Here is a 27,663-nt window from a genome sequence, read left to right as displayed (position 1 = left end):
CACACCATTTTCAATGAGCTGGATGAGTCTGTTGTTGGCATTTTAATACCATTGACCAGGCAGGCAATATGTATGGAGTATTTGGCTCTCTCTACAGTCATGAATGTTTGAGTATCTTCAACATGTGGCTCATTGCTTCCATTTCAGGCTGCCCAGAGAAGCTGTGGATGCCTGTCCTTGGTGTTGAAGGCGAGGTTGGATGGGTGATGGGCAGCCTGAGCTGGTTAGTGGGCAGCCAGCCCATGGCAGGGTGTTTAGAACTGGATGATCTTGAAGGTTTCTTCCAACCCAAGCCCTCCCGTGATCCTATGATTCTGTGATTTCATTCAGGTTTATTGAGATGAGATGAGTTCTCCTAAATGCGCTGTTCTCCATATGATTATAATTGGAGTCTTAAATTATAATTGGGTGACTTAAAGCAGACACCATACCTTCTGATGGCCAAAATGAAATGAAATCAATCCTTTACTGTGTCAGTAGTCTGTAACTAGAGCCCATCAGGTAATTCCCAGCCTCCTGCCTGTATCAGTGGCTGCACACAGTGAAAAAGTCTGATGGGAATTTAACCTCTAAAATGTTCAGAAGCAACCAGAGGGTGAATATATTCACTATGCAAATACCTGCAGGAATAAGCTTGTCATGTATGTCCTCAGGTACCACAGTAGTTAATGGTGGGACTCAGTAGGTCATGCTGAAAGTTGAGTCTGCTGATCTTGAAGGTCTTTTCCAGCCTACATGACCTTATGCTAATATTTCTGTATTTCTTTCTGTTCAGCTCCCAGAAAACCTCCCACCCAGCCCCCAGTTGACTCCGTGGTGAAAAATAAAATAGAAACCTCAGTGACGCTGGCATGGTCCCCTCCGAAGATGCACCGCCCCATTCCAATCGATGGCTACATTGTGGAACGCAAGAAACTAACTGGCTTCACCTGGGTGAGGTGCCACGAGTCTCATGTCCCCGTCCCAGAGTTCACGGTGAGCAATCTGTCTGAAGAGGCTGATGATCAGTTCCGAGTGTCTGCAATCAATGTGCATGGACAGAGCCCGTCTCTGGAATTCCCAGGGAGCGTGCACCTTGGTAAGCACAAAAGCCCCAATGGAAATGGGTCAGTGTGTGCTGAGCAGCTGTGTTGGTTCCCTAAAGTTGTTTTCTTTGACTTGAAGGATAGTGGTGCATTAACACACCAAAGGCTTTCCCTTATTCCTAGTTCTCCTATCTCCTATCAACCTTCAGCTACCACTAAAGTGATACAAGTTATGTTTCTGTGACAGAGACATGAATATCCTTATCTTTTGATATCTCACATGTGCAAGAGGCAGAACTTTCTGTAACAGATTTGAAGCATAGAAGTGCTTCTTCCAGCACTCATGCAAAGGGTGAAGTAGAAATGTACCTATGATTTAATCTTCCATCTCCAAATGAGATCCCAGACTTGCATCTAAAGAGCATTAAGACATCCATGTTGTTCTTCCTCAGAACCAGTCCTGGCTGTGAAATCCCCACTAACAACTGGTGAAGCTGTACCTGGAAGGAATGCCATGTTTACTATTGACCTTACAACAACGTGTTGCGGCACTTGGTACATCAATGGTAAAGTCTTACAGGAAAGCGAGACCTGCATCATCAAGAGAACCCAAAGTACTCACAGCCTAATGATAAAGAACGTCACCAAGAACGATGATGGAGCAGAAGTGAAATTTGTTGCCAAAAATGTTGATGTCAGCAGCAAGATGAGAGTGAGAGGTATTTGCTTTGATCCTTCTCCTTTCCTCTTATAGTCAAGGCATAGTTGCTGTGATCTGATGATTAGAACTGGGGCTGCAGGCATTCACTGACTGTACCAAATACCTGAAATTGCATCCCATGGACTGACGTGAGTCCTGGTAATGACCTAAACATGATAGCACTGAGTGTAGGGTAAGCCAATCTACCCAGCTGCTTGGTATCTGAACCAGATTGCTTCATGCCAGCTGATGAATGTCTGCAGTTCACAGCTCTTGGCCAGTGCATTCAGTCAGCAGGTTTACCACTGCATCACCATAGAGCAGTACTTTCAGCTCCAGGTTCAGACAGCCTTTCTGATTGCACTGGAATAGTTTAGAAGTAGGGGAGCAATCATTCCAATAATATCAATCAGCGTTGCATGACCAAATATAACAAATAAACATTCGTGATGGGAGGAGCTGTTTGTCACTGGGTGGAAACCTCTGCAGAAGCATGTTTAGAGCATTCTTAATCAGTAGAAGGAGATGTTTGGTTGATTTTTACTTAGTAAATCTGGCAAGAAGACCAAATTAAATATCTTGAATTGCTCAGCACTGACATGTAGAAGAGACCTGTGACGAGTCACAGGGATGTTTACTTAGCTGTCATTCCATGGTGGGCTTTTTCTTACACAGATGTAGGGAGAAACTGAACTTTCCCACGCAGGTCTCTGTTTTGCTGCAGGGTTTAGGTCTGATCTCTGAGATCCACACACTGGGCCTTGATTGCAATAAATGAGAGCCCTTTGTTTGCTCCAGGGGAAGACTTTCCATTTCTGCAGTACCCTCTGCAGAAGACACAAATGCAAATGCACCTTCTTCCCAGCAACAATTGCCTTGTTCTTTTTTACACTGAGTATGCATGAGGCTCTTCATCATATTCTTCTGGCTTGTCACCCTTGTTGATCCATGGAGAAACAACAAAGCCCTAGAGTAGTGTATGCACTTTGGCATTGGAGAGCTTACTTAATTGCTTCTTCTCAAAGAACAAACTCCAGAGAGGCATGGAGACAGCTCCAAACAGAATTGAATAACGGGACTAAACTTATGGAGAGCAGAACTTCCTGCCAAGGCTTGTCAGCTAGTCTTAATTTTGCTTTTCTTCTCCCTCTTTGTCACGTTAGCATAATATTTCATACTGGCAGGTCTGCCCTCAGAATTAACTGGCACAGGCTACCCAGGGAGGTGGTGGGATCCCTGGAGGTGTTCAGGAACTGTGGAGATGTGGCCCTGATGGATGTTATCAGGGGGCATGGTGGGGTGGGTTGGGGTTGGAATCAAAGGAGGACCCCCATGTATTTCAGCAGGAAGCACTACTGGTAATAAGACTTTTGGAGCAAATCCTGGTAGGGCCACGCTCAGCTGGTCCAGTCTGGAGGCTGTTCCTCCTTCCTGCAGTATCTGCAGTGAAAACCAGCAGCTGCTTTTGTGTGGCTGGGCTCACATCCAGCAGTGGTGAGGTGACTACAATTATTCCACTGTGTGTTAATAGAGGCCAGTTTCATCATCTAACTTTTGCGCTCCAATTAACTTCCATAAAGGAATTCTGTTTTTCTTTTCAGTCCTAAGTGTTGTCTCCATCTTTTAGGCTCGATTTGTTTTCCAGGGGGTTACAATGCAGTAATAGAACACCCTCCATTTATTTCCTTCTAGTTTGCTTGTTCCAATTCTTTCCTCAGTTTTCCGAGTTTAGACATTTTCTTTAAGCCCTGGGCTTCTTCCTTTGGCTCTGTCCCCTGTACAGTGTATGTCTTTCAACTTGTGGAGATAAGGTAATCTGGTACGTGGTTTATAAAAGCTGCCAATTTGCCAGCTTCTGAATTAGAATCTAGCAATTAGAACTAGGATTAAACGTGTATGTTTGGCCTTATGATAAATGAATGCCTCATGGTCAGCAATGTCCCTGCAGTTCTTTACCATCGTACATATTTTGTGTGCCCATATTTTGTTTCAGCACAGGCAGACTTCATAAACAAAGAGACAACTGGAGTCACGACTTGAGCCCTGACATCTGGGCTTCATTCTTCTAGTTCATGAATTGCCTCAGCACTTACATCATCTTTAAACCTATGACTGAAATGTTCCTAAGTTCTTAGCATGGGAATCCAGTCTCCTCTTTTGACAAATTAAACTCCACATTTGGAGAGTTGAGTGTCTCCTGCTGTACCCGAAGGACGTTGTGATCTCTGAGGTGTCTCCCTGAGGTGCTGTAAGCACAGCCATTAGCTCATAGTGCAAGTAAAGCACTGTCAGGTCAAGCCTGGAGGAGTAATGCTTGTCACTGACATGTTCCTGTTCAGGGTGGAGCTGGAGGATAAAATAACACAAGAAATTGTCATTGAAATTCAATATCTGTGAAATTCAACTGGCTGCATTCACAGAACCTGGCGTTAAGATCTGGTTTCTGGTTTCTATCTTGAGCCTATTTTCCATAACCCAGTCCTCATTTATGAACTGAAGCTCTACTGAAAGCCTTTTGCTGTGTATGCTCATGCTGCAGTGCAGCGCTTGTGACCTTTAACAGCACATTCACATTCCTCTGATCACAGGCTCCTTAAGGTTGATTAATACCCTCTAGTCCAACTGCTCACCCATCACCACCATGATGCTCACCATCAGCAGGCTAAAAACTCAGCAGAGATGATAGATCAAGCACAACACTGGATTTGGGATGGCTAGAGATTCCTAAGATATTGAAGGGTTGCTTGCAGGTGGTGTTGGCTCAGGTATTCACCCTGCATCCCACCTCCCGTTCTGTTTGGTTGAGAATCATGCATTCTGCAATTTCACTTTGTAATTCAAAGCCCCTTTCTTTATCTGTTAAAAAACTGATCTAAAACAAGCCGAGAAGACTCCGTTGGAACTGGTTGATGCAGAACAAAGGCATCCCCAAAGGACAAGTTGCACTGTTTGATGAACATTATTGGATGAGAGCTAAGCTAAGATTTAAAAAGTTCTGGGGCTGTCTGTTGAGCATCAAATCCAGAGGAAGCCTGCATGATTCCCTGAGAATGGATACCTCCTACTTTGGTGTAGGGTGAAGGGAACACTAGCAGTAACTCCTATCACAAAATGTCACATGGCTCAGACAAAAAAGCCATTAAGAGGGCTTAATTAGGAGCACCAAATGGTCACAAGATGGTCTTAGGGCAGGGAAGTAATCTATCTACGTGACATTGATTGATGCTATTAGTTCTAAACAGCTTGACTCTAGAGGGACTGTTCTTCTTTGGTCACCTAGTTTTAAAAGAATAGATGGCTCCTGTCTATTACAATTTTTAAAGCATTATTTGTTCACTGATGCCATAAATGTGCCTGGCATAGCAATTGGCCTTGGTATATTCAGTGACTGAAAGCAACAGTTGTTGCTCTAAGAAATGCAATGCTAAGCTAGGTCTGCCTGTAGCTGACAGCCATCAGCTTGCTCCTCAGGCAGGTTGTGTCTGGATGGAATGAAGGGCATGAAATACTGATGTGCTCTTCAAACGCTGCTTGTTAGCTTAGAGACAAGGTGTTGAATAGGTTTGTTCATGCATTGCAAACACGTTACTTAGCTGCCTTCATTTTAGCTTCAGAAGAACACGTGCAGAATACAGACTTGATTAAAAGAAATAAGAACTGTCTGCATAGAACTTACTCTTTCCTTACACAGGAGAATCAAACAGACGTTTGTATGTGAGTATCTCCAGAGGTGAAACTCCATCACCCAAATGTAATGAGCAGAGACGTTACAATCAGTTCTAACTGTATCTTCATGCTGTGCTGAATAAGCCTGAGTCAGGATGTAAACCACTTTCTCTTTTTTTCTTCAGATGAAGCCATTAATGTTGTCAACAAGCCCAAAATGACTCCAGAAATATCAGTCAGTCCTTCTGAAGACCTGGAGCTGGTGTGTGAGGTGTCAGCTGCAAGCGGAGCTGTTGTATGGAAGAAAGATCAAACAGAGGTGAAGCAGGACCAGAAGACAACCATCATCTCCCAGGGGACGCACCGCAAGCTCATGGTCAAAAATGTGACCCTGAAAGACCAAGGGAGCTACAGCTGTGAAACAAAAGATGACAAAGCAACATTCCAAGTGAAAGTCAGTGGTGAGAAAATGCTTGGAATCTTAGCATGCAAGGAGTGAGAAAAGGGGAGGTGTTTGAAGAGATCTGGTTACAAAATTTGAAGGACAAAATGAGGTTGAAAATGCCAATAATCAGACTAATAAATGGTCTGGGTTGCAAAGGCCCACAGTGCTCATCCAGTTCCAGCCCCCTCCTATGTGCAGAGTTGCCAAGCAGCAGCCCAGGCTGCCCAGAACCACATCCAGCCTGGCCTTGAATGCCTGCAGGGATGGAGCATCCACAGTCTCCTTGGGCAACCTGTTCTAGAGGGCCGTTCCCTTCTGATTTACTGGAAATGTAGAGAGACATCAGAAGAAACAAAGAGAAGGGAGGAGGTTCAACAGTGCATGCAGGTGTTCTAAATCTCATGTCCAAATCTGCTATCAGATAGCGAAATGTTTAGCTTTGTGATATGATATGATATGATATGATATGATATGATATGATATGATATGATATGATATGATATGATATGATATGATATGATATGATGTGATATGATGTGCCTATCATTTCCCAAGGCAAAATAGAGGGGAAAGTGTTTTCCTGCCTTAATGAGGCATCACGATGCTCCTGTGAAGGGCAAGTATAGTGAAAACGGGGAACTGAAGTAAGCTCTGCAGCAGACTACAGCAAAACAGTGTGACTGTTGTGATGTCCCTGCAGAGGAAGAAGACGTGTTTACAAACAAGGACAAGGTACAAAAGGAGGTGAAGGCTGTACTGACTCAAAATGCCACGCTGAGCTGCGAGGTGGCCCAGGTGAAGACGTAGGTGAAGTGGTACAAGGAGGGGAAACTGATCACCTGGAGCAAGAAATTCAAGGCTGAGTCAGACTAAATCTGGATAGGTGAGTCTGCTACTCACAGTAAGAGACCTGGTAGAGCTGACTATTCCCAGAGCTCCAAGTAAAACAGATATCTGCAAATCACACACAAAGAACAAAGGACTGCTTTGGTGAGCATATTTCCTTTGTGCCTTTGACAGTCACAGTTGTGGCAATGGTAGAGGCCATGAGTAGTCTGTTCAGGAAGCCAGGAGTACTATTCTGGGTCATGAAAAGGCAGCCAGTGGTTTGACTATCACATGTTTATGTGTTTTGATGTTTCACAGTGGGTCTTAAGTAAAAGGAACTCAGGCGTTGGTTGCCTGCAGGACAGATGTTCTTTTGGGTTCAATATGTTTGCATAGTGACTTGCAACCATGGGACTGGTGTTCAAGGACCCTCTTGGTTCCTTCAGCTCCTAGGTTCTTTCTTGCCTAGATTTGACACTTAGTTTCAACAGAAGAGCTGATATTCTCTGGTGAAGGCTATTAGTTTGGTCACAAGTGGTAACCTAAACCTGTTCCAACCTGTACATACAGACCTGCAAGATGGTCTCATTTCAGTCCCTCAGTCAATACTTTTTCTTTTCTTCCCTCAGGGCCAAAACCTGTGTTTATAAACCAGGAGCAGGTGCAGAAAGAGGTGAGTGCTGCCCTGACAGCAAGTGCCTCCCTCAGCTGTGAAGCAGCACTGGAGTAAAATGGTTCAAGGATGGAAGACTGCTTGCCTCCTCCAGAAAGTTCAGAATGGAATCTGTGGGCAAAACATGGCGTCTGGTTGTGGAGCAGCTGGAGAAGAAAGGTGCTGGAGAATACATCTGCGAGGCTGCTGGCCAGAAGATGACCTTCAAGTTGGAATCAACTGGTGAGCATTCGCTTTGGGAGCACTAAGCAGCTGTTTATGTGGCTTAGAGGAAGAGGAAGTGAGCCATGTCAAAGGGAAGGTGGTGTGGCGCAGGAATGCAGTTGAGATCAAACCCAGCAAACGTTTCCAAATTGATGAGGAAGGGGTCAGAAGAACCCTGACAATAACAGGGATCTGGACTGAGGATGAGGGAGAGTACTTCTGTGAGTCCAGAGATGACAAGAGCAGCATTACCATCACCCCCAAAGGTATGTCTCTGGAAATGAAGGCTGACAGTGTGGAAGGATCCTTGGCTTCCCTCATCAGCCATTACAACACTGCAAAGCTGAGTTCATTTGTGTGTTTATGCTGTTCTTTGTGTTAACAACCAAGTACAAAACTTGTCTTTCTCTCTAAATAACTGTGGAACAACTGCTTCTGAAGAGCACAGCAGTTAAGCGAGGAAATCAGCCTTCAAGGCTGGAATTAAGCATCCCAAATGTGAGATGGGATTTTTTTTACCCCTTCTTTGCCTCTTTTCTTCTTGCATCTTTGTAGATGCAAGGAGGATCTCCTCTACAGGCAGGAGATGTGAGTGTCAGTTATGGTGATCACTAACTGCAAGTCATAAAATCTGATACTTCCAATAAAATCATTGACTCTGTTGGCTCTTTGAAGGTGCTCATACATAACATGATAGCTGGTTTTGAGTTATACAACAAAAAAGCATTTAATGGTTGGATGACTGGATTAGTAATTTGGAGGGGCTTTGAAGCCTTCACTGTGGGTTTCAGGAAAGGTTAGTGAAATATCTGGGGCACAAAGAGCTGAGCATGTCCTGGAGCAATGGAGAAGGGCTGGATGATTTTTGCGCGTATTTTCAGCCATAGAATTTTGTGTTCTGGTGGTGTCAGTACATTCTTTCGTACAGCATGGATGGGTTGGTTTGTTGCATTGGTTCAGACTTTTGTACTAGGAGCTCAGCAGTGGTTAAAGCTCACACTTGTGCAAAGTAAACAAGCTCCTGCAATTCGTCTCTATTCTGTTTTAGCTGTGGATTAACTTTACAGTTTCTTCCACATGCTTTATGGTTCCTTTCTGTAAGTCTACTTACACAGACTGAGTTGCTTAACTTGAAGTCTTGCTCCAGGATTTTGGGCATATTCTTAGCAGAAATATCACAAATAATTTCACCAACAATTCTCCCCACCTATATGTAGCTTTCCTTTTTTTCACTGGAAGGTTTTACACTGGCAGATATGGTGGGCATGTAGAAACAACCCCATTAATTCTCATGAAGCTCTGATTTCTCTGACTGGCCTTTGTATTGTGATTCTGCATGCATGCCCTGTAGCTAAAGCCTGGATGTCTTCCCCAGCACCTTCAGTCTCCCATCCTTACTTGAGTTACTCCGTTGCAAATCTCTCTGCTAGTACAGGAGAGTTTTTATTTTACCCCTTCTGTGAGGCAGCAGCTGGATGAGAAGGGTGAGATGAGGGAGGACTAGGTTGTTTGGGTGGCTTTTTTTTTTTTTTTTTTTTTCCTAAGAGCCAACTGGGAATCAAAGATCCCAAAAATTGAAGACGAACTGTGTCATATAGAGCAGGGTTTGTCAAATCACTGGCATGCACTGTTAGGACATCTTCTTCATCAACATATTCCGGGCTGAGAGTTGTCACTAAATTCTGCTCTGTGTCCCAAAATGTGCACTTATCACTTCTATTGGCAGTTATGCCAATATTCTATTGGCAATTATGTCAGTAATGCATATAGGAATGTTTTGCACTGGGCCATTGCCACCAGAGTATCCCTGATCTATCAAGAGGATTGTTGTAACATTATTGTCCCTAGCACAAGTAATGATAATGTGCTCAAAACAATAGGTTTTTTTGTTGTTAATGACAAGTTCTAGTAAGCATAGAGAGTAGGCACTGCCTTTCATTATTCCTTATGCCGGATGCTCCTAGAGACCTCATTCCCAACGAAATCCACATCCTTCTTTCTCCTTCTCAGAATTGCCTTTGTAAATCAGCAAACCATTGGCAGACACGAGCGTCACTCAGAAGGACAAGGTCACATTTGAGTGTGAGCTGTCCAGGCCCAACGTGGATGTCAAGTGGTTCAAGGTATGGCATGTAATGGTGTTTTCCTTTCTGACTTGTCTGGAAATGAATGAGAGCCTTTAATTTCACTTCCAAGGGATGCGAGTCTGAGCTTTTGCTTGATAGCTTTTGCACTGCTCTCTTTTCTTTATGCTCTTTTACTTGCCCAGATCAGCACTCTTTGTTATTATGTCCTGAGTTCATTTATCAAGTTGAAATGGAAGTTTGTTTTGTGTTTCTTGTGAACTCCTGAGGTCTTGCTGCACAAAATATTGTTGGTTGGTGTAGAGTCTTGAGCTTCAACTCTAACACAGAAATTCTCAGCCAGGATTTTGTATCCTTGTTGTGATCTGGCTTTTAGGGTGAAATCTGAGTTTTCTTTGCACCTGACAGTGTGAGAATTTGCTCTGGCACTTTGTGTACCTCCCCTGTGCTCAGCTGTTCCTTCCCTTACTTGGGGATAACGTCATTTATTCAAGATGATGTCCAAACGGGCTTGTTAACAGTTTTCCACAGTGCTTTAAGCTGTCATAGGTCAGCCAGAATTTATGCATGTTCTATAGCCATTCCTCCATGTTGAAAACACTACACTGTGCTTAAGCTTCAGCATATGTTCCAGTAAGCACAGTTCCATTAATTCTAGGGAAGCGGGTGAATTAAGCATAGATCTGAAGGCTGCCTATGCTCAGTGCAGAGATGGAAGGACTCATGGAGATCTGACTTGATACTTTCCCTTCTTAGATGGGAAGGAGCTCCATCATAGTAAAAAAGAGGGCATTACTTCCCAGGGAAATAGGAGAAGTCTCATGATTCACCAGTGTGAATATGAAGGTCAGGGAACACCCACGTGCCAAGCAGCTGAAGACAAGACATCAGCTACCCTAAAGGTTCATGGTATGTTTAAATGAAAGAGCAAATAAATCCTCTTGTGGTGTTTTGCACCACAGGAAGAAATGCTTCATGGGCAGTTTGGGCATTTCTTGGTTAGTCATTTTGGATACCTTTCTCTTTCTTCTTTATGCTCAAGACAGATTTTCCCTCCATGTGTTGCACTGGTTAAACCCCAGTTTGTAGTTCATCAGCTGGCTCTGAAGCATCAGACTGGTTACTGAACAGACGGGTCTGCTGTGCCCTGGTAGATGCCACTTTCCAAAGGGACGTCTGAAAGGATGCTTTTATCTGATTTCCTACTAGATGCTGTCCTCATGTGGCCACTTGGGTTCAGTGTTAGCATGAACATGAACATCTGTTCTGTCCCATGACTTTGGTGAACTCTCATTTTCTCTCTCAGTCTGCAACCAGGTTGGGTTGGTGTTTCAGTACTGGCTGTTTTATGCAGGAATTCTGCCCCAGAGGTTTATCCAAGTTGTATCCAGGCCCTTCAGAAGGAAATGGAAATAGTAGCACAGAAATATGAGCTGATTCTGACATAAAGAAGTGCAGACCTGGAGAGTTAAAAGGGATTGTGTGATGTTCAAGGGATTTTGAAGCAAAAATGTCCCCTAGGTAAGATTTGTGGCTGACATTCCCCATACATTGTGGGCACACAAGCTAAGGAGAGACTAGTGATGAGCATGCAGAGAAGCCAATGGTTCAGACAGGTTTGTAGTGACATGACATTGTAGAGTTCTGCCTAGTTTTCCATGGTGGAAGGTGGTGTTGTTACCAGTTTTCTTTAACATTTTTGTAGGCAACATGGCCAGTGGAATCAAATGCAGCCTCAGCAAGTCTGCAGATGACACCAAGCTGAGCGGTGCTGTTGATGTGCTAGAGGGAAGGGATGCTACCCAGAGGGACCTGGACAGGCTGGAGGGGTGGGCCCTTGGCAGCCTCATGAACTTGAGTGTGGCCAAGTCCAAGGCCCTGCACCTGGGTCAGGGCAATCCCAAGCACAGGCACAGGCTTAGAGGAGAATGATTTGAGAGAAGCCTTGACCCTGAGGAGAAGAGTTGGTCTGGAGGGAGGTGTCCCTGCCTATAGCAGTGGGATTGGAACTAAATGACCTTAAAGATTCATTCCATTCTATTGTTTTTCTACCCTTAATTTTGCTTGAAAGGTTTTAGAATAAATGAGATTCTGGTTTCCATGAAAACTGTTTGCAGGGAGCTCCATTGTAGCTAGTAAGTCTATGTTTAAGTTCAAGGCCAATAATGCATTTACTGTGTTGAAGAGAGAAATGACGCAGGAATGGATGATGGTTTAGAATAAAACATAATCCTACTTATTTTCTATGCAAGTATGTGTAAGGAAAAGATGCTTGACTCAGTTCTGGAAATACCCTGACAAATATATCTCTACTGTTTCACAGCTGGAGATATCAAGATTGTGAAACCAGTGGAAGATGCGGAAGTGAATGAGTATGGGAGTGCATCTTTTGTCTGTGAGATTTCACACGATGAGGTTCAGAGCCAGTGGTACAAAGAGGACAACAAGCTGAAGGCTGATGACAACATCAGAATGCGGCAAGATGGTAGGGTGTAAGAGGGGGATCTTTCTCCTGAGTGGGGGGTTGGTTGGAGATCAAACAGAAAGGACATCTGAAATGAAGTGAAGAAGGTTCAGAAGGGAGTTCCCCTTTTGTTTTGGGACTGAGGTTAGGGTGGAACAAGTGACAGGTGGGAAGCTTAGTGTGGGAAGTGTGATGCTATCCCACCATCCCACACTGCCAGGAGCAGGTAGGAAATGAGTGCAGTTCTTTCCAAAGTGGGGGTGAACAGGTCAGTCAGTTCACCTCTCCAAAGAGGTTTTGTCTGACAGTGAGTGTGATCCTTCTGTATCAGGTACTTTGAAGGTGACGGCGGCCGCATTCGGTCAGTCCTTGTAGAAGCCATGTTTAGATTCTGCTTTGGTGGGGATGTGGATATGGGGGAATGGGTGGTTTCATTGACATGAGAGAACAGGCAGTGATGCTGTGAAACCAGATGGATGATGCTCAGCCTGGCCATGTGCCTCAGAGCTGTTTGCTCAAGGAAGCCAAGTGTGGTTGTGGGTTTGCTCTCAAGAGCACAGTTTGGTAGGGATGAGTTGGCGGTTGGACTAGATGACCTTAGTGGTCTTTTCCAGCCTTAGTGACTCTGTGGTTCTCTGCTTCAGGAAGGACCTACTCGCTGACTTACACACGTGTCCAAGTCAAGGATGCAGCAGAAATAAAATCTGTAGCAGAAAAAGTGCCCATCTTACAGTGAAAGGTAATTATGCTTCTGATGACGATTTTGCTTAAATTATCTTATGTTATAAACCAGCCAACAACTTTTGCTTTAATGTCAAGGAAGCTAAACACCACCAGAACCTTTCACAGAAATAAAAACTCCTAGCTACCTACCTTTCTGCCCACAAAATATGCAGCTTGTCTTTTGGGATTTACTTTTGCTAAGTAAAACAGATTATTTTCTTAGGAGGTTGATTTTCTACCTCTAGACTTCAGATTTGTGTTTGAACGTTGAGGGATAAAAACATAGCTTGACTTTTTCTTCATTTTCTCTGTCTGTTTGAAAAGACCACAGTTTTGTTTTTTTTAATTTATACAATGTTAGGGTATATATATGATGTTAAGTGTGATAAAGAAAAGGGAGACATTTGAGTTAGCACAGTACTCAAGAGTTCAGTCCCCAGCTTTGCCAGTGTTACAATTATAAGGGCAAGAACATCCTGGAAAATGAATTTCTCCTAAGTTGAGTCATTACATTTGAGCTACAGAGACCTTTACTAGGAGAAAACTTGTTGTTCAGAGCTAAGTTGCTGTATTTAACCAAAGTAATTATCAATGTCCATGTTTCATTGAACCTCTTTTCCATTTCGTAATGCGAGGAGTTTGATATCGGGATGGGAAGGTCATGGTTTGATTTGGATGTTGGACTGGGAATCAGAAGATCTGGGCTCTCTTCAGGTTGTCAGTCTTATTTTCTGACTTCTTAACAGCATTCCTTTCTTTCTATTATTTTTTAATGATGTTTTAAGGCATTTTGAGCTGATAGGTGTAGTGTTCATGTGCAGTAATGCTGACGTGAGTAAGTAGGGTGATAATGTAAGGGTTATTTACATTCCTTCTAAATCTCTGCTTTCTCTTGTTCCATCCTTCTTAAAGAGCAATCCATTAATCTAGTAAAGGAGCTGTGTGATGAGGATGTGACTGAGCCTGAAGAAGCCAAATTTGAATGCGAGATATCCATTCCTTCTGTGAAACCTCCCAAGTAGTATCTACGTGGGGAAGTCTTACAGGCTGGCGGAAACTTGATTATGCAGCAAGAAGGCACCATCCACCGGCTGACCATACCGAAAACCACCACTGATATGACAGGCACCATTCAGTTCTCAATTGGCAGATCCAAATCCACAGCCAATCTGCTCGTCAGAGGTAACATATCCTGGCTTGGTTTACATCATGAAGATGAAGAATTAATTAATGTCCAGTCTTCCTTCACTGGGATCTTTGAAATATTGTGTGTGTGTCTGGAGGTTCTGCTCCATTTCCAGTTCAAAGTCATTGGACACTAAATGAGACAGCTGCGTCTCAGTAAAAGATCTGTATGAATAGTTGTGATGTGCTTACTGTTCAGATCTACAGAGCTGAGGTTTTGTCCTTGGCTATACCAAAGAAGTCAAATCAGGTGAAATTAATTGTATTTCTGAAGTAGACAAGTTTAAGTTTGGTAGCACCTAAATTTGATGCAGTTTGTCATTGATTTTATCTGAAAGAAACTTCCAGGCTTTTTATCTGCTGTGGTCCCCAGTGTAAGAGTCTCCATTCACATCCTAAAGTACTTATTATATTTTCAACTCACTCTTATTTGAATAAAAGCCTCAACTGGGAGCAATTTAATAAGCACAGAGCAAGAGCTGGAGCTTGCATTTGGTAGATACTATACAGTATTACTTTATAGAAATGTAATCAATGGCCTTCCCTATAGATAATCATTTGTTTTATCTTTAGAGTTGTTCAAAGAACCATTGTGAACATGAAATTAATTGGAATGGAATAGATGCAAGAGACTTTCCTCTTCTTCCAATTGTCCTCATCCTTTCTTCTCTTCCACCCCTGCTTTTCAGATTACCATATACAAATCACCAGGAAGTTGGAGGACAAGACAGCTTTGGAATGTCATTCTGTCATCCTGTCCTGTGACTTCAGGCCTTCTCCAAAGGTTGTGAAATGGTTCAAGGGCCACACACCCATCGAGCCCTCTGAGAAGTACAAGATCAAGAGGGATAAGCATTCAGCAGAGCTCCAGATTCTCAAGCTGAAGCCCAATGATGCTGGTGTGTACAAGTGCAAGGCGGGAATTGCAGAGACTGAGGCCACGCTGACAGCTGAAGGTATGAGCAGGGAGGGTGGCCTCTTCCATGTCCTATTTCACCTCAGATTTCTCTTCTTGAGGTTGATTTCTGCCGTTCTCTCCTGCTAACTTTGCAAATGTATAAACTTCACTGAGAAGATTACACAAAGATTATCTAGTCCAGCCATTCTACCACATCCCAGTATGCTTTATAGTAACAGTGGTAACAGTTCACCTTGTTTCCCTACAGCCCACGACGTAGAAGTAAGGAAGCACCTGCAGGATGTGGAAATTGAAGAAGAGAGCTCTGCTGTCTTCTCCTGCGAGCTGTCCCATGATGACGAGGATGTGGAATGTTTTCTGAATGGCAGCCTCCTTTACACCAACAATTACAATGACATCAAGAACGTTGGCAACTGCTGCACACTGACAGTGAAGCAGGTTAAGCCTGAGGATGCTGGCACAGTGACAGTGAAGTCAGACAAGGTGTCAGAAAGCGCGCGCCTGAAGGTGAGAGGTGGGTCTGATCACAGCCCTCCTGGAAGTAAGAGATGCTAAGGAGCGACAGTTCATTCTATTGTGCAGCAGTCCTGCTTCTAAAGCTCACCTCTCTGGGGTGACAAGTCATCAGGGGCTTTCTTCCAGTGGAAGGTTCCATTGCAGCAGATATCAACGAAGGAGGATGGTTTTGGTGTCCTGCCAAAGCATTCCATTGCTTTTTATCATCATTTTACTTAACACAAGGAGAGTTACAGGAGCAGATTTTTTTACTGCTTCAGTGCCATGCAGTGTCAATGCTGTTGTCTCCAAGGATTTATGACTGCAGGGAGAGATCATTCAGTGTGTGTTTTGCCTCTGGAATGACTAATGACAGGCTGTGAGCAACCCGATCTAGCTGTGAATGTCCCTGTTTATTGCAGGGGAGCTGGGCTAGATGGCCTTTAAGGGTCTCTTCCAATTCTAAGGATACTGTGATTCTAATCTGCTCTCCCCAGTAATTAAGCTCTTTTACTCTACGCGCTCAGAGTTTGAAGGATTTCCTCTTTCTCCTTTCTTTTGCATTTGGTGGATGTTTTTTCCCCAGTGTAAACCTCTGATGTGTGAAATAGAAGATAGATAAAAGGAGTCAATAAAGAGGAAAATAAAAAGTGTTCAGCAGCTTATCCTCTTAATACTGTGGCCTGCTGTATGAGCTCTGCTCCACGTGAGGGCAATGCCAGCTCTCCAGCTTTAGAAGAGCTACATCCCAATTTTTTCATATGATATCAGTCCCACCTACGGCAATGCAGGCTGTCCCTCCTGTTCCCTGTATTCTCCTACTGAATACTTGAGAATTCCATAAAGCGTATTCAGTCAACAGACATGAAACCACTTTAGGTTCTATATTGGTGTCGTCAGTAATGGTAAAGATTTATTGATACCTCTTTAAAAATCTGAACACAACTGGAAATGTCTCAACTTCTGTATCATGTTGTTCTGTTTTGCCTGTTTAATTGCAGAGAAGCCAGCTGTCTTCATGAAGTGTTTGAATGATGCTTTTGTTGAGGAGTGGGGTGTGATTAAATTGGAATGCGAAGTCTCTAAAGAGAAGGTCAAACCAGTGTGGAAAAAGGACGGTGTTGTGCTCACTTCTGGCAACAAGTATGAGCTGCTACAGTCTGGGAAGACCCTATGTCCCCTTATCTATGACCTCGAGAAGTCAGATGCAGGTTTATATACCTGTGATATTGGCACTGATGTGTCCAAGTCAAAGGTCGGCGTTCAGGGTAAGTACTGTGGAAAGTAAAGGAGTGCTGAAAGCACATTCAGTGTGGTCACTATGTCTTACACCTATTCCCCCACGAGCCTTAATAGTTTCTACAATAGAACTGTATTACTGCAATTTAACACAGTGATGTCTGGAAAATTCCCATTGCTTTTGATGTAAATGTAAATTCATTTTGCCATGAAAATCACCAAACACATCAAGAATGTCCTGGAAATGTTTCCTTTCTAAACATCCCTAAAATGGAGAAATGGTTTGAACACCAGTAGGGGTAGGATGGTAACAAATTAGCTAATAGAAACAGTTAATTTCTTGTCATAGGCAAAACCCTTTTTCTCACGCAGCATCCTAGATTTGTCCTCTCTGTTAGGTTTTTCCCTCTGCAGCTCATTGAATCTTCATTGTGCCTCATGGACTGAGCTGCTCTCCTTGTAGTTCTTCCAGAGCAAAGCCAAGAGATTCACGTCTCTTTTTTTTTTACAGCTTTCTGGTGATTCTGAGAGGAGAATGTCTTAGAGAATACATCAGTGAGGAACGCAGCCATGATCTGCAAATCCTGAGTTAAAACACCAGTACTGCTACTCACATCGGTCACAAATGCCTTTTCTCCACATAAACCTCATACTAACCTCTCTCTTATCTTCCAGAGCTGAATATTGGCATTACCAAACGGCTGAAAAACACTGAAATCCAGGAGGGAGAAGATTGCACTTTTGAATGCATTCTGTCCCATGAAAGCATTGATGAGTTCAAGTGGACACTGAATGGAAGCAGAGTGGAAAGTGGTGGGCGATTTAAAGCTTCTAACATGGGTTGGTAAGAGACTCTCCTTATCAAAAGTGTGACTCCTACTGACGCTGGGGAAGTCGTTTTTATTGCCCGTGGTCTAACCTCCAAAGCCTCTCTGTCTGTGAAAGGTAATGAGATGGGAGAGATTCTGGGGTCTGATTCCTTCAGCTGTCTTCTGATAAGATTGTCATGAGAGCTAACTCATAATATGGTTAAAGTGAATAGCAACCTTCTACTTGAACCTTGAAGCACTGAGAATTTCTCTTAAAAATAAGTGAAAGGAGGAACCATTTTACACAAATGTGAGAACTACCCAAAGCACTGGGGTAGTGTTGGAAATGGGCATCTCACTCCAGCTTGTTCCATTAACAGTAAATCAGGAATGATCTGTTGAGGGAACTGTGGGAGCAAATATCCTCTAAGTATAAGCTGAAGGGATGGCCTTCACATCATCTAGCTGTACAACAAATTCCTATCTAGAACATGTGCATCTGAGAGCATCATCTGAGGCTCCCAGTGTGATCAGTGGAGAGAAGGAAGAGGCAGTTTTCAGACATGGTTCATCATCCTCAATGGGGTAGATTTAAGAGAGAATTAATGGTGCCTGGAATTCTGTTGTCTGTACTTTACAGATTACTGCTGGCTGTAGGATGGCCTCTGCTGCAAGTGCCTCTCTAACTTATCTCCAGCATGTAGATGCGTGTATTTAGAGAGAGGCATCCTACCCTAAGTGTATGTTACTCAAAAAGCAATGCAAAACAACCACCAAGGTGAACTCTTCCAAAAGGAGGAACGTTCTAGTTGCTGCAAGCCACCGAGGTAACCAATAGAGGGGCTGGGAACGAAGGACACATCTTTTGTGTCACTCACCCACCTGTGCCACCTACAATGAAGTAGATGTCATTTTTTTGGAGTCCTTTAATTCCATGTCCATCATTTCCCAAAAACAAAAGAATTTGGAGGTAACCAGCTGCAGTGAAGTGAGCGATTTCAGTGCCTACTTCAGGTGGTGGCAGTGAGTTCAGAGGTCACACTTAATTGATGGTGCTTGCTTCCGTTCTGACAAAGGCTGTAGTTGCAGCTGACTTCCCGAGGCTGCCATACGTGGTGGTGATGCAGCCTTGGGCTTGTGCGTTTGCATGACTCCCACCTTTCCTTTCTGTGTCTTGCAGGTCAGCTGGTGCTGGAAGCGGCCGGTATCTGAGTAGGAATGAAGGTGAGTGCAGGAGCAGCTGCTGAGGGGAGGAAGGAAGTCCATGCTAATGAGCTCTGAAGCATCTGCGGGTCCGGTACCAGAGGAGGCAGCAGTGATGCTGGAGGGCACGTGGTGAGTGCGTGGATATGGTGGCACAAAGGCGTGCGTGTGCTGAGGAGTTGGGTTGCACACAGGTGCACACAAAGGGGTGTTTGTGGAAGGTGTAGGCACGTACGTGTTCCCAGGGATGGTTGGCACACGTCTGTGAATGCAAAGGAGGGCAGAAGATGCAGTACGTGCATGGGAGTGTGCAAAGCACAGAGGGTGGCGCAATGGTGATCGTGTGCACATGGATAGGGGAAGGCTGGAGTTACAGGTTGACCTGTGCTGAGGTGAGTGTGGGCTCACGGTGTTGCTCAGTGGTAGATTTGTTCACACTGAGTGCTAACAAAATGCCGCACACCCTTTTTGTTTCAGCTGTGCCAGTGCTGTGATCCCTTGCTGCAGGGATGTGCTGTTGGAAGGATGGTGTGCATGCCGAGCTCCCATCACTTGCAGGAATGTCCCCCATGACATCCTTATAACAAAGCTGAGGAAGTATGGGATAGATGAGTGGACGGTTAAATGGGTTGAGAATTGGCTGACTGGCAGAGTGCAGAGGGTTGTTGTTGGCGGTGCGGTGTCTGGCTGGAGGCCTGTAACTAGCGGCGTCCCCCAGGGGTCTGTTCTGGGTCCGGTCTTGTTCAATGTCGTCATCAACGACCTTGATGAGGGAATAGTGACCACCCTCAGCAAGTTTGCTGATGATACGAAGTTGGGAGGATTTACTGACACGCCTGAAGGCTGTGCTGCCATTCAGCGAGACCTGGACAGGCTGGAGAGCTGGGCAGTAAGAAACCAGATGAGGTTTAACAAAAGCAAGTGTAGAGTCTTGCACCTGGGTAGAAATAATTGCATGCACCAGTACAGGCTGGGGGAAGAGCTGCTGGAGAGGAGCTCTGCTGAGAGGGACCTGGGCGTCCTGGTGAACGACAGATTGACCTTGAGCCAGCAGTGTGCCCTTGTAGCCAAAAAAGCCAATGGCATCCTGGGGTGCATTAAGAAGAGCGTGTCCAGCAGGTCGAAGGAGGTGATCCTCCCCCTCTACTCTGCCCTGGTGAGGCCTCATCTGGAATAGTTTCCAGTTCTGGGCTCCCCAGTACAAAAAAGACAGGGATCTCTTGGAAAAAGTCCAGCGGAGGGCCACTAAGATGGTGAAGGGCCTGGAGCATCTCCCTTATGAGGAGAGACTTAGGGAACTGGGTCTGTTTAGCCTTGAGAAGAGAAGACTGAGAGGGGACTTGATCCAGGTTTATAAATACCTGAGGTGTGGGAGCCATAGTGGTGAGTCTGGTCTCTTTTCAGTAGTGTGTGGGGATAGGACTAGGGGTAATGGGATGAAAGTACAGCATAGGAAGTTCCGCACATTCGTAAAGAACTTCTTTACAGTGAGGGTGACGGAGCACTTGAACAGGCTGCCCAGGGAGGTGGTGGAGTCTCCTTCTCTGGAGATATTCAAGACCTGCCTGGACGCCTTCCTGTGTGACATGGTGTAGGGAGCCTGCTTTGGCAGGGGGGTTGGACTTGATGATCTCTAGAGGTCCCTTCCAACCCCTACAATTCTGTGATTCTGTGAATCAAGTGTAGAGCAAAAGGGAAGTTTGGGCCAGGTGACTGTAAGAAGGCTGGCTGTTTTGGATGGTGGCAGCTGATGGAAACAGGTGCTCTGGGGACCATTCAGCTTTTAACAGAAGTCAGGGGTCCTGCAGCAAGAACGACTAGGTTCTCAAATGGCTTCAAACGTGCACACCGAGTACGTCTGTCCTGCCGTGCCATCTCTGCTTCTTTTTGATGAAAGCATTTTCATGATCACGTGTTGGGCCTGTTTGCTTGTAGAAGGAGGAATGTTAGGTGCAGTTCTCACTGAGAACTTGTGCTAGGATTTCTGTGTAATTTGAATCTGAACTACCAGAAGGAGTGCTGCAAGGAAGGGCCCTGCCACTGCCAGTAAGTTCCTTCTCAGCTCTCCTGGACGGACCCCACTGTGGAGACAAGTGTAAACGACAGCAGTTCAGAATCATCTCTTGCCAGCTTGATGTGCTGGATTTTGAGCTTGTGAAGCCTGCTCTGTCTTTCTGTGGTGTTTCCTTCTGTTCTAAAGGAGAAGGGCAGCATGGTGAGTTTTCTTCTGCATCTTGCAGCTGCGCTCCTTGGCACACAGCTTTGCTTCCAAGCAGTATATTATTTTGCAGACCGAGGATGTCTCAGATTCAGCCTTCTATTCCTCTAGTTTGAGAATCAGTTTATTTTGAGGAGGATGTGGTATAATCATGACGACAGCTGAGTGTTAGTACAGTGAGGTGAAGGAGGGCCCCAGAAGCAAATTTGGAGCTGTTGAAGCACTGTCTGATGAGAAGGTGGGAGGTAACACGTGCTGGCAGACATGGGAAGTACTTTGGGATTGAGGTGTGGAGGAAAGGAAAAGCGATGACGGAGCTGATGGCAAAGTTTCCTGGGGAGGCTCGGTGCTTGCTTGGGGTTGGATCTGATCAACTTCTTGTTTGCTGGTGTCCAGCTGGGCTTTGGAGAGCAGTCTGCATCCCAGGGTCTGTCTGGTTAACTTATGCTAACGGCATGAGTTTCAATAGGGCCAAGAGTCGGGTCCTGCATTTTGGTCACAACAACCCCAGGCAGCCCTACAGGCTTGGGGAGGTGTGGCTGGAAAGCTCACAGATGGAAAGGAACCTTGGTGTGCTGATGGACAGTCGGCTGAATATGAGCCAGCAGTGTGCCCAGGTGGCCAAGAGGGCCAATGGCATCCTGTCTTGTATCAGGAATGGTGTGGTGAGCAGGACTAGGGAAGTCATCCTGCCCCTGTACTCGGCATTGGTGAGGCCTCACCTCGAGTACTGTGTTCAGATTTGGGGAGCTGAGCACAGGAAAGACATGGAGTTACTGGAGCAGGTCAAGAGAAGGGCAACAAGGCTCATGAAAAACTTGGAGAATCATCCCTATGAGGAGAGGCTGAGGAAGCTGGGGCTGTTTAGTCTGGGGAAAAGGAGGCTGAGGGGAGACCTTATTGCCCTCTTCCAGTACCTGAAAGGTTCTTACAGTGAGAGTGGGGCAGGTCTCTTCTCACTAGTGACAAGTGAGAGGACAAGGGGAAATGGCCTCAAGTTGCAGCAGGGCAAGTTTAGGTTGGATATTAGGAAGCACTTCTTTACAGAAAGGGTAGTTAGGTACTGGAATAGGCTCCCCAGGGAGGTGGTTGAATCGCCATTCCTGGTTGTGTTTAAGAGCCGTTTGGATGTGGTACTCAGGGATATGATTTAGTGTAGGGTTTTTAGAGTTAGGGTAGGCTGTGGTTGTACTTCATCATCTTCCAGGTCTTTTCCAACCTGGGTAATTCTATGATTCTATGGTAGGACCGGGTCTTGGGCCAGGCCAGGGTGAATCCAGTGACTGAAGTCAAATGGATTTGAGACCTGTGGTGAGAGGATGAGGCGTAGGAACAAGAACCTCTTTGGTCCGTATTAGCTCCTGCCGTTCCCTTTTTTGGTGGGGGATCAGTGTGTTTTTTTTTGTGTCAAGAACAGACTCATTGTGCAGCCTGTGAATGAATTCATTCTCACCTGCTGATTGATGCTCTTCTCTAGATGGAGCTGCAGTGGAAATGGACACTTGTGGTCCGATGTCCGACCCCCTCCCTCATGCTCCGATCATCCGAATTAGCAAGACCTGGCTGATGGTTGGTGAGTTGGCTTTTGTTGGCTTGGAGAAACGTCTTCCAGTTGCACCTCACATTATATCTGTTGTATTGAGCTCTCGATCTCCAGCCCAAACTGGATCTATGTATGAACACAGAAGGAGTAGTTTAGATCTATGTTTACCTTGATTGGAAATGCAGTGCAGAGGGTTGCACTGTTGTGACAGCTCTGAGATTATGGAAAAGGTATCTGGTGGGTGAGCGCTTTGCTGGGTGAGCATCCCCCTGCTGAAGAGCAGGCAGCTGTTGTGTTTGTAGACAGAATCATCCGTGGGGATTGGAGGCGTTTCCAGCCTTCCAGCTCTTGGCTGTTGCTGAGAGAGTAGAGCTTCCTGCCCAGAGAGAAGGAGCAGCAGAAGGGATCCCATGAGAGCAGCCTTAGAAGCCTTTCAGACAAAGCAGGTGGATCAGGCTGTGGCCTGTGCCTGTGGTTTGCAGTGAAGCCAGCAGGCTTTGCCCCAAGCAGAATGAGCTGTGGGTGCAGCATCCAGCAGTGCAAGTGGCCAACAGCTGGAGACAGCATCACCTTGAGCAGCACTCTTGAGGGAAATGCTGAGTGTGAAGGAAGGCCACGAAGAAGAGAGTAGCTTGTGGCTGTGTTCCCGGGGTAAGGTTTTTCCTTCCTGAGCTGTTACCTCTCAGGTGCTGTGTGAGTCTTCTGCAGTGTGCCTACAGCTGTGCGATGTGCTCTGCAGGAAGCGCTGATATTGCGCACATGCAGCCCTGTCTTTCATGTCTCATGTCCAGTTCCACGTGTTGTTTGAAGCACCATCTTAGAGGCAGCCTTGATTTCTGCAGCCCCGAGCTTTGTGCCACGAGAGCTCTCCTGCTTCTCGCTGTGATGTGAGACCAAATGGAAGGCCCTGCAGAAGTCTGGGTAGGTGATGTCAGTTGCTGTTGATTTCCCAACCCATGCTGGGAAAAGCAGGGAATGGGACTGGGGGACATCCCGGCGGTGGGATCCTGCCTCATCAGAATGGCTGTTCTGATCCACGTATTTTAACCTGAGTGAATCTGACACTAATGAGAAAGGGGAGGGACCTGTGGGAAGAAAATGTATGTGCCGCAGTTTGTGGTGCAAGGTGTTCTAGGAGCTGCTGGTAACAGTGCCCAGAAAGCTTGCTTTTTTGATGGGGAGATAATTAACTAGGTTATTTTAATGAATCTATTTCCTTTCTGTTCATCATTCATACTACCTCTCAAAAAACTGTCTGTGGATTCTCAAGTAGTATTTCTTGCTAAAGAGAATTCATGTGCACCCTTCCTATTTGTCTGCTCAAATTATCTTGCAATCATCTCTGTCTGTGTTTCTTTTAGACCCTGTGATGGAGCAGAGTGGAACACAGACTTGGGTGGATCTTCATTCAGGAGCAGGGACACGTCATGCTCATCTGAGGTGTCTGGCTGACAGCAAGAGCAGAGAGGTAAGTTTCATAGGGTCGCGTGCCCATTTTATTTTATTTTTCATTCATGATGCATAGAGGCGTTCCCCAGACAAAGTGAGCATTTCTCAACTGGACTTTCTAGAAATGAGCTAGGCAGTGAAAATGGGTTTGTAGCATTCCTAAGAGCCCCGCAAGAGAATGCTGAGAGTTAATCTGGCACCCTCCTTTGGAAACGTCCGTTGTCTGTCAGCTCTTCAGCTGTGCCGTAACACCTCCCATTGCGCTGCCACACCAGGATAGAATTCCAAGCCCACACTGAGTCCTGGAATGTTGTGGTGCCGTGTTGGAATCAGATGTGACCACGTGGTCTTGGCTCCCCGCCTTGTGGGGGGTCATGGTGGACCAGGCTGTTGGCCGTTGGTGATGTCATAAGCGGCTGGAATGAGGGGAGGAGCGGTGCGTTCTGTGTTCCTTTGTGGGTGAGCTAGTGGTCGGAGTGGTTGGTTGCGTTGTTGTTCTTGTGCCTTTAGTGCCTTTAGTGCTGTTAGTTAGTTAGTTCTGATAGTTAGTTAGTTCTGTTAGTTAGTTAGTTCTGTTTGTTAGTTAGTTCTGTTTGTTAGTTAGTGACTTTAGTTAGTTAGTGCATTTAGTTAGTTAGTGCTTTTAGTTAGTTAGTGCCGTTAGTTAGTTCCTTTAGTGTTTTTTTCTTCTCACCGTCGTGTGCAGCAGCTTGTAGGTAAGTTGAGCTGACGTGGGATGGATGGGTGGGCAGTGAGGTGTTGAGAACTGCTGGCTGTCGGAGCTCACAGCACCGTATTGCTTACTCTTGACCATCAGACGTAATTCTCCCCTGGTACACACGTTCCAAAGGGGGTATCAGTAAAGTTGACACCTGTCCCGTGCTTCTTCCATTGTCTTTGCTCAGTAGTGGAAGCGTTGTAAAGTTGCTGGGTGGACAGGCATCACGTAGCCTGAGACTCAGCATGTCTTGCAGCAAGTGGATGGGACGGTTGTGCTGTGTGTGTTATTCCATGGATGTCTTAGCCCTGCTCACTGACCTGCTCTTTCTCTCTCCTCTCCTCACCCTCCGCCCACTGCCTCGGTGCAGCTTTTGCTCTCATTCCATCTGAGCAAAGCGACAAGGAACTGCTGCAGATAGCTTGAGGTGATCTCACTGCCAGGTACGTGCCATGATTTGTCCCCCTGCATGGTTTTGCCGCAGGGTATGCGCGGGTAGCTCTGAAGAAGTGTGTCCATACTGTGCTGTGTGAATAGAGAAAACAGAAGTGTGTTTCTGCTCTGTTCCAGCTGTTCACAGCTTCTGTGATGGGTGTTGCGTGCAGTGAGATCAGCCGTGAGCCTGAGCTGGCGGCGACGGAGGTACAGTATGAAGCTCTGTCTGGTCTTTGTTCACTGTGTTGAGCCATTAGAAGGAGCTGCAGATGTACTCTCCTGCAGGAAAGAATGGGCCAAAAAGGGCCTGGCCACCTGTCTGCGCCAGTGCCATTGCTGATTAGTCTGGGTAGAGAGAGATGCATCTTTGCATGGCCTGGCAATGCACGCCAGGAAGAGAAATAACTGTGATGAGACGTGCAGCTCCTTCTGAAGTGCTCCTGATAAGGACGGAGTGCATTTGCTGCAGCTTTCTCTGCAGATGTGCTCCTCATCTTCAAATCCTCCTGGTTTGTCCTCAGCTCCTGACCACGGTCTGTTCTCTGTTTTGCAGGCTGATAACATGCGGAAGCCACAGCTGGAGCGTGTAGTGTCATCGATTAATGTTCCAGCGATTGCGGCAGCCCATGTTATTAAGTCCTACGTCGCCCAGGGGCCGGGTGAGCTCTCCCTTGAGGTAAGCAGTTAGAGGCATTCCTTGTTGTCATGCATAGAAGGAGGCAGTCATTTGAGCTGTGTTTTCCTACCAGATTTTCTGAATGTGGGATTGACGATTTAATCTCTTGCAGGTCGGAGATCTGGTGAGCATTGTTTCTATGCCACCAAAGGAGCTGAGCCCCTTTTGGAGAGGCAAGCGTGGCTTTGAGGTAGGCACACGTTTCTGACTAGAGAGCAGAACTTCAGTACAGTCGGGTATCTCAGGCTGGAGGTGCTCTGCCTGCACAGGATGGCGTCTGGATACAAACGGTTGCCCTGTGTCGGTGTCAGTGGACCTTCCCTTTGGCTCTGGGCTTGGGCTAATGCCCACCTGTCTTTTTGTTCTTATTACAGGTTGGGCTTTTCCCTGGTGATTGCGTTGAACTCATCAGAGGAAAAGTTCCCGATTCCCTCGTCAATTCATTGCCAGAGCCAGGTACGTATGTTACATTTGATAATTCGGGTTAGTAAAATGGGATCAAAATGTGGGTTTCAGGGGATTTGTTAATGCCCAAGTTCAGCAAGCTTAGCAAGAGGACTGCATTAAGCTCCTTGGGCACCTCCAGGGATGGGGAAAATCTGTTCTTGCATGTCCTTGTTGGGAATGCTCTTCCCGTTGTTACATGCCCTGTCGAATGCATTATGTTTGGCCTTGTCCAACTGAGCCAAGCCTGTAATTGAAATGAATTGGATTCTTTGTTTTGTTGTGCAGTGCCAAGGAGACGGGGCAAGCTCATCCCCTTCCTTCGCTCCCTGGTGAAGGCCCGTCCAAGGAGAGCGGCGGAGCCAGAGCCAAAGAAGGACGGGGTGTTTGGATGTGACCTGGGAGAGCACCTTCTCCGCTCTGGCCGTGATGGTAAGGAACAGCCCATTCCTGTGATCTTGCTCCATTGGGCATCTAAAGGTGAAAGGGAGATCATATCCAGCAATTGATTCAGCCTGAAAACGTAGGAAGCCTTCTGGCCAGAGAGAGCATCCTGCATCCTTTTTGTAGCTCTTCTGGTCTTTAGATTCCCGAGGGAGCTGTGATGGGACTTGCAGTGTCTGTGGCTTTGCCAGAATTACTTTCTCCAGGCTGTTGATAGGTCGTGGCATTTCTGGAAAGCCAAGAACACATCTCGGTGCAGTTTCCTCACAGCTGTCTCTGCCAGCTTTCTCCCCTCTGGAGGAAGCAAGCAGTATATTGGCTGGGCTTAGAGGATGGGATGTGAGAAGGGCACGGCCTGATCCAGGACTTGAGTAAGAAGCTAAGCTAACCAGTGTCTCTTGTTCTGTAGTCCCCCAGGTCCTGCAGAGCTGTGCTCAGTTTATTGAGCAGAATGGCGTAGTGCGGGGCATATACCGCCTGTCCGGCGTCATGTCCAAGATCCAGCGACTACGGTAAGAGTGCTGCGACTGACACAGCTGTCAGTAGGGGCCCATGCCATGCTGTGGGTGTTCAGAGGAACCTCTTCCTTTTCTTGACTGTATTTTGTGTGGCTGTGGACTTGTTTTCGTCTTTCTCAAAGCCCTCTGCCCAATTCTGTGTCCTTCTCTGCAGCCATGAATTCGATATGGAGCAGCTTCCTGAGCTGAGCGTCCAAGACATTCACAGTGTGAGCTCCCTGTGTAAAATGTATTTCAGGGAGCTCCCGAACCCTCTGCTGACCGAGGAGCTGTATGACAAGTTCTTGGTAAGCACAGGGCAATGTCTTGGAAAAGATATGTGCGTCTTCCCTGGGTGTCCTGGCTAGTGGTTGCTGCAGTGCCCCAGCTCTGAGGTCTTCTTTCTGTTAGCCCCATGAGGCATGTCTTTGCCACATCCTGCCTCTCACTGATGGCACTTGTAGTGCCAGGAGGTGCTTATTTAAGCTATTCACAATGCTTGTGAGTATTCCCTTTCCTTTCCTGTTCCCCAGCTATTGGTAGAATGGGGTTAATAGCAAATTGGAGACGAATGCCT

At 45.9% G+C, this 27,663-nt stretch overlaps 3 protein-coding genes and 1 long non-coding RNA gene across 5 annotated transcripts; all 4 read left to right on the top strand.

The window, feature by feature from the left end:
* Positions 1-1,453: 1,453 nt before the first annotated feature.
* Positions 1,454-5,890, top strand: LOC146753541 (obscurin-like protein 1). Its single transcript, XM_085529383.1, has 2 exons — positions 1,454-1,744; positions 5,577-5,890. Exons 1-2 carry the CDS (start codon positions 1,540-1,542, stop codon positions 5,888-5,890), a joined length of 519 nt encoding a protein of 172 aa, XP_085385509.1. The 5' UTR covers positions 1,454-1,539.
* Positions 5,891-9,554: 3,664 nt separating this feature from the next.
* Positions 9,555-13,802, top strand: LOC146753540 (uncharacterized). Its single transcript, XR_014940044.1, has 4 exons — positions 9,555-9,664; positions 11,949-12,110; positions 12,734-12,828; positions 13,725-13,802. It is a non-coding gene; the product is annotated as an uncharacterized LOC146753540 (long non-coding RNA).
* Positions 13,803-16,422: 2,620 nt separating this feature from the next.
* Positions 16,423-23,886, top strand: LOC146753539 (obscurin-like protein 1). Of its 2 annotated transcripts, none has more exons than XM_085530605.1 (6): positions 16,423-16,679; positions 17,326-17,494; positions 18,640-18,794; positions 22,358-22,453; positions 23,266-23,344; positions 23,785-23,886. In XM_085530605.1, the coding sequence occupies exons 1-3, from the start codon at positions 16,430-16,432 to the stop codon at positions 18,704-18,706; spliced, it is 486 nt and encodes a 161-aa protein (XP_085386731.1). In that variant the 5' UTR covers positions 16,423-16,429; the 3' UTR covers positions 18,707-18,794; positions 22,358-22,453; positions 23,266-23,344; positions 23,785-23,886. The 2 variants fall into 2 exon arrangements, with proteins under 2 accessions (XP_085386731.1, XP_085386730.1); XM_085530604.1 differs by having other exon boundaries at positions 23,234-23,344.
* Positions 23,887-25,971: 2,085 nt separating this feature from the next.
* On the top strand, positions 25,972-27,454 carry LOC146753538 (rho GTPase-activating protein 32-like). The gene is made up of 5 exons (XM_085529382.1): positions 25,972-26,001; positions 26,076-26,157; positions 26,434-26,577; positions 26,999-27,101; positions 27,262-27,454. The coding sequence occupies exons 1-5, from the start codon at positions 25,972-25,974 to the stop codon at positions 27,452-27,454; spliced, it is 552 nt and encodes a 183-aa protein (XP_085385508.1).
* The last annotated feature ends 209 nt before the right edge of the window (positions 27,455-27,663 follow it).

The sequence above is a fragment of the Coturnix japonica genome, chromosome Z (assembly GCF_054131305.1).
Source record: "Coturnix japonica strain WE chromosome Z, WE-NBRP24, whole genome shotgun sequence".
In the NCBI taxonomy this organism is placed as follows: Eukaryota; Metazoa; Chordata; class Aves; order Galliformes; family Phasianidae; genus Coturnix; species Coturnix japonica.
This window is presented reverse-complemented; position numbering and strand designations above follow the sequence as displayed.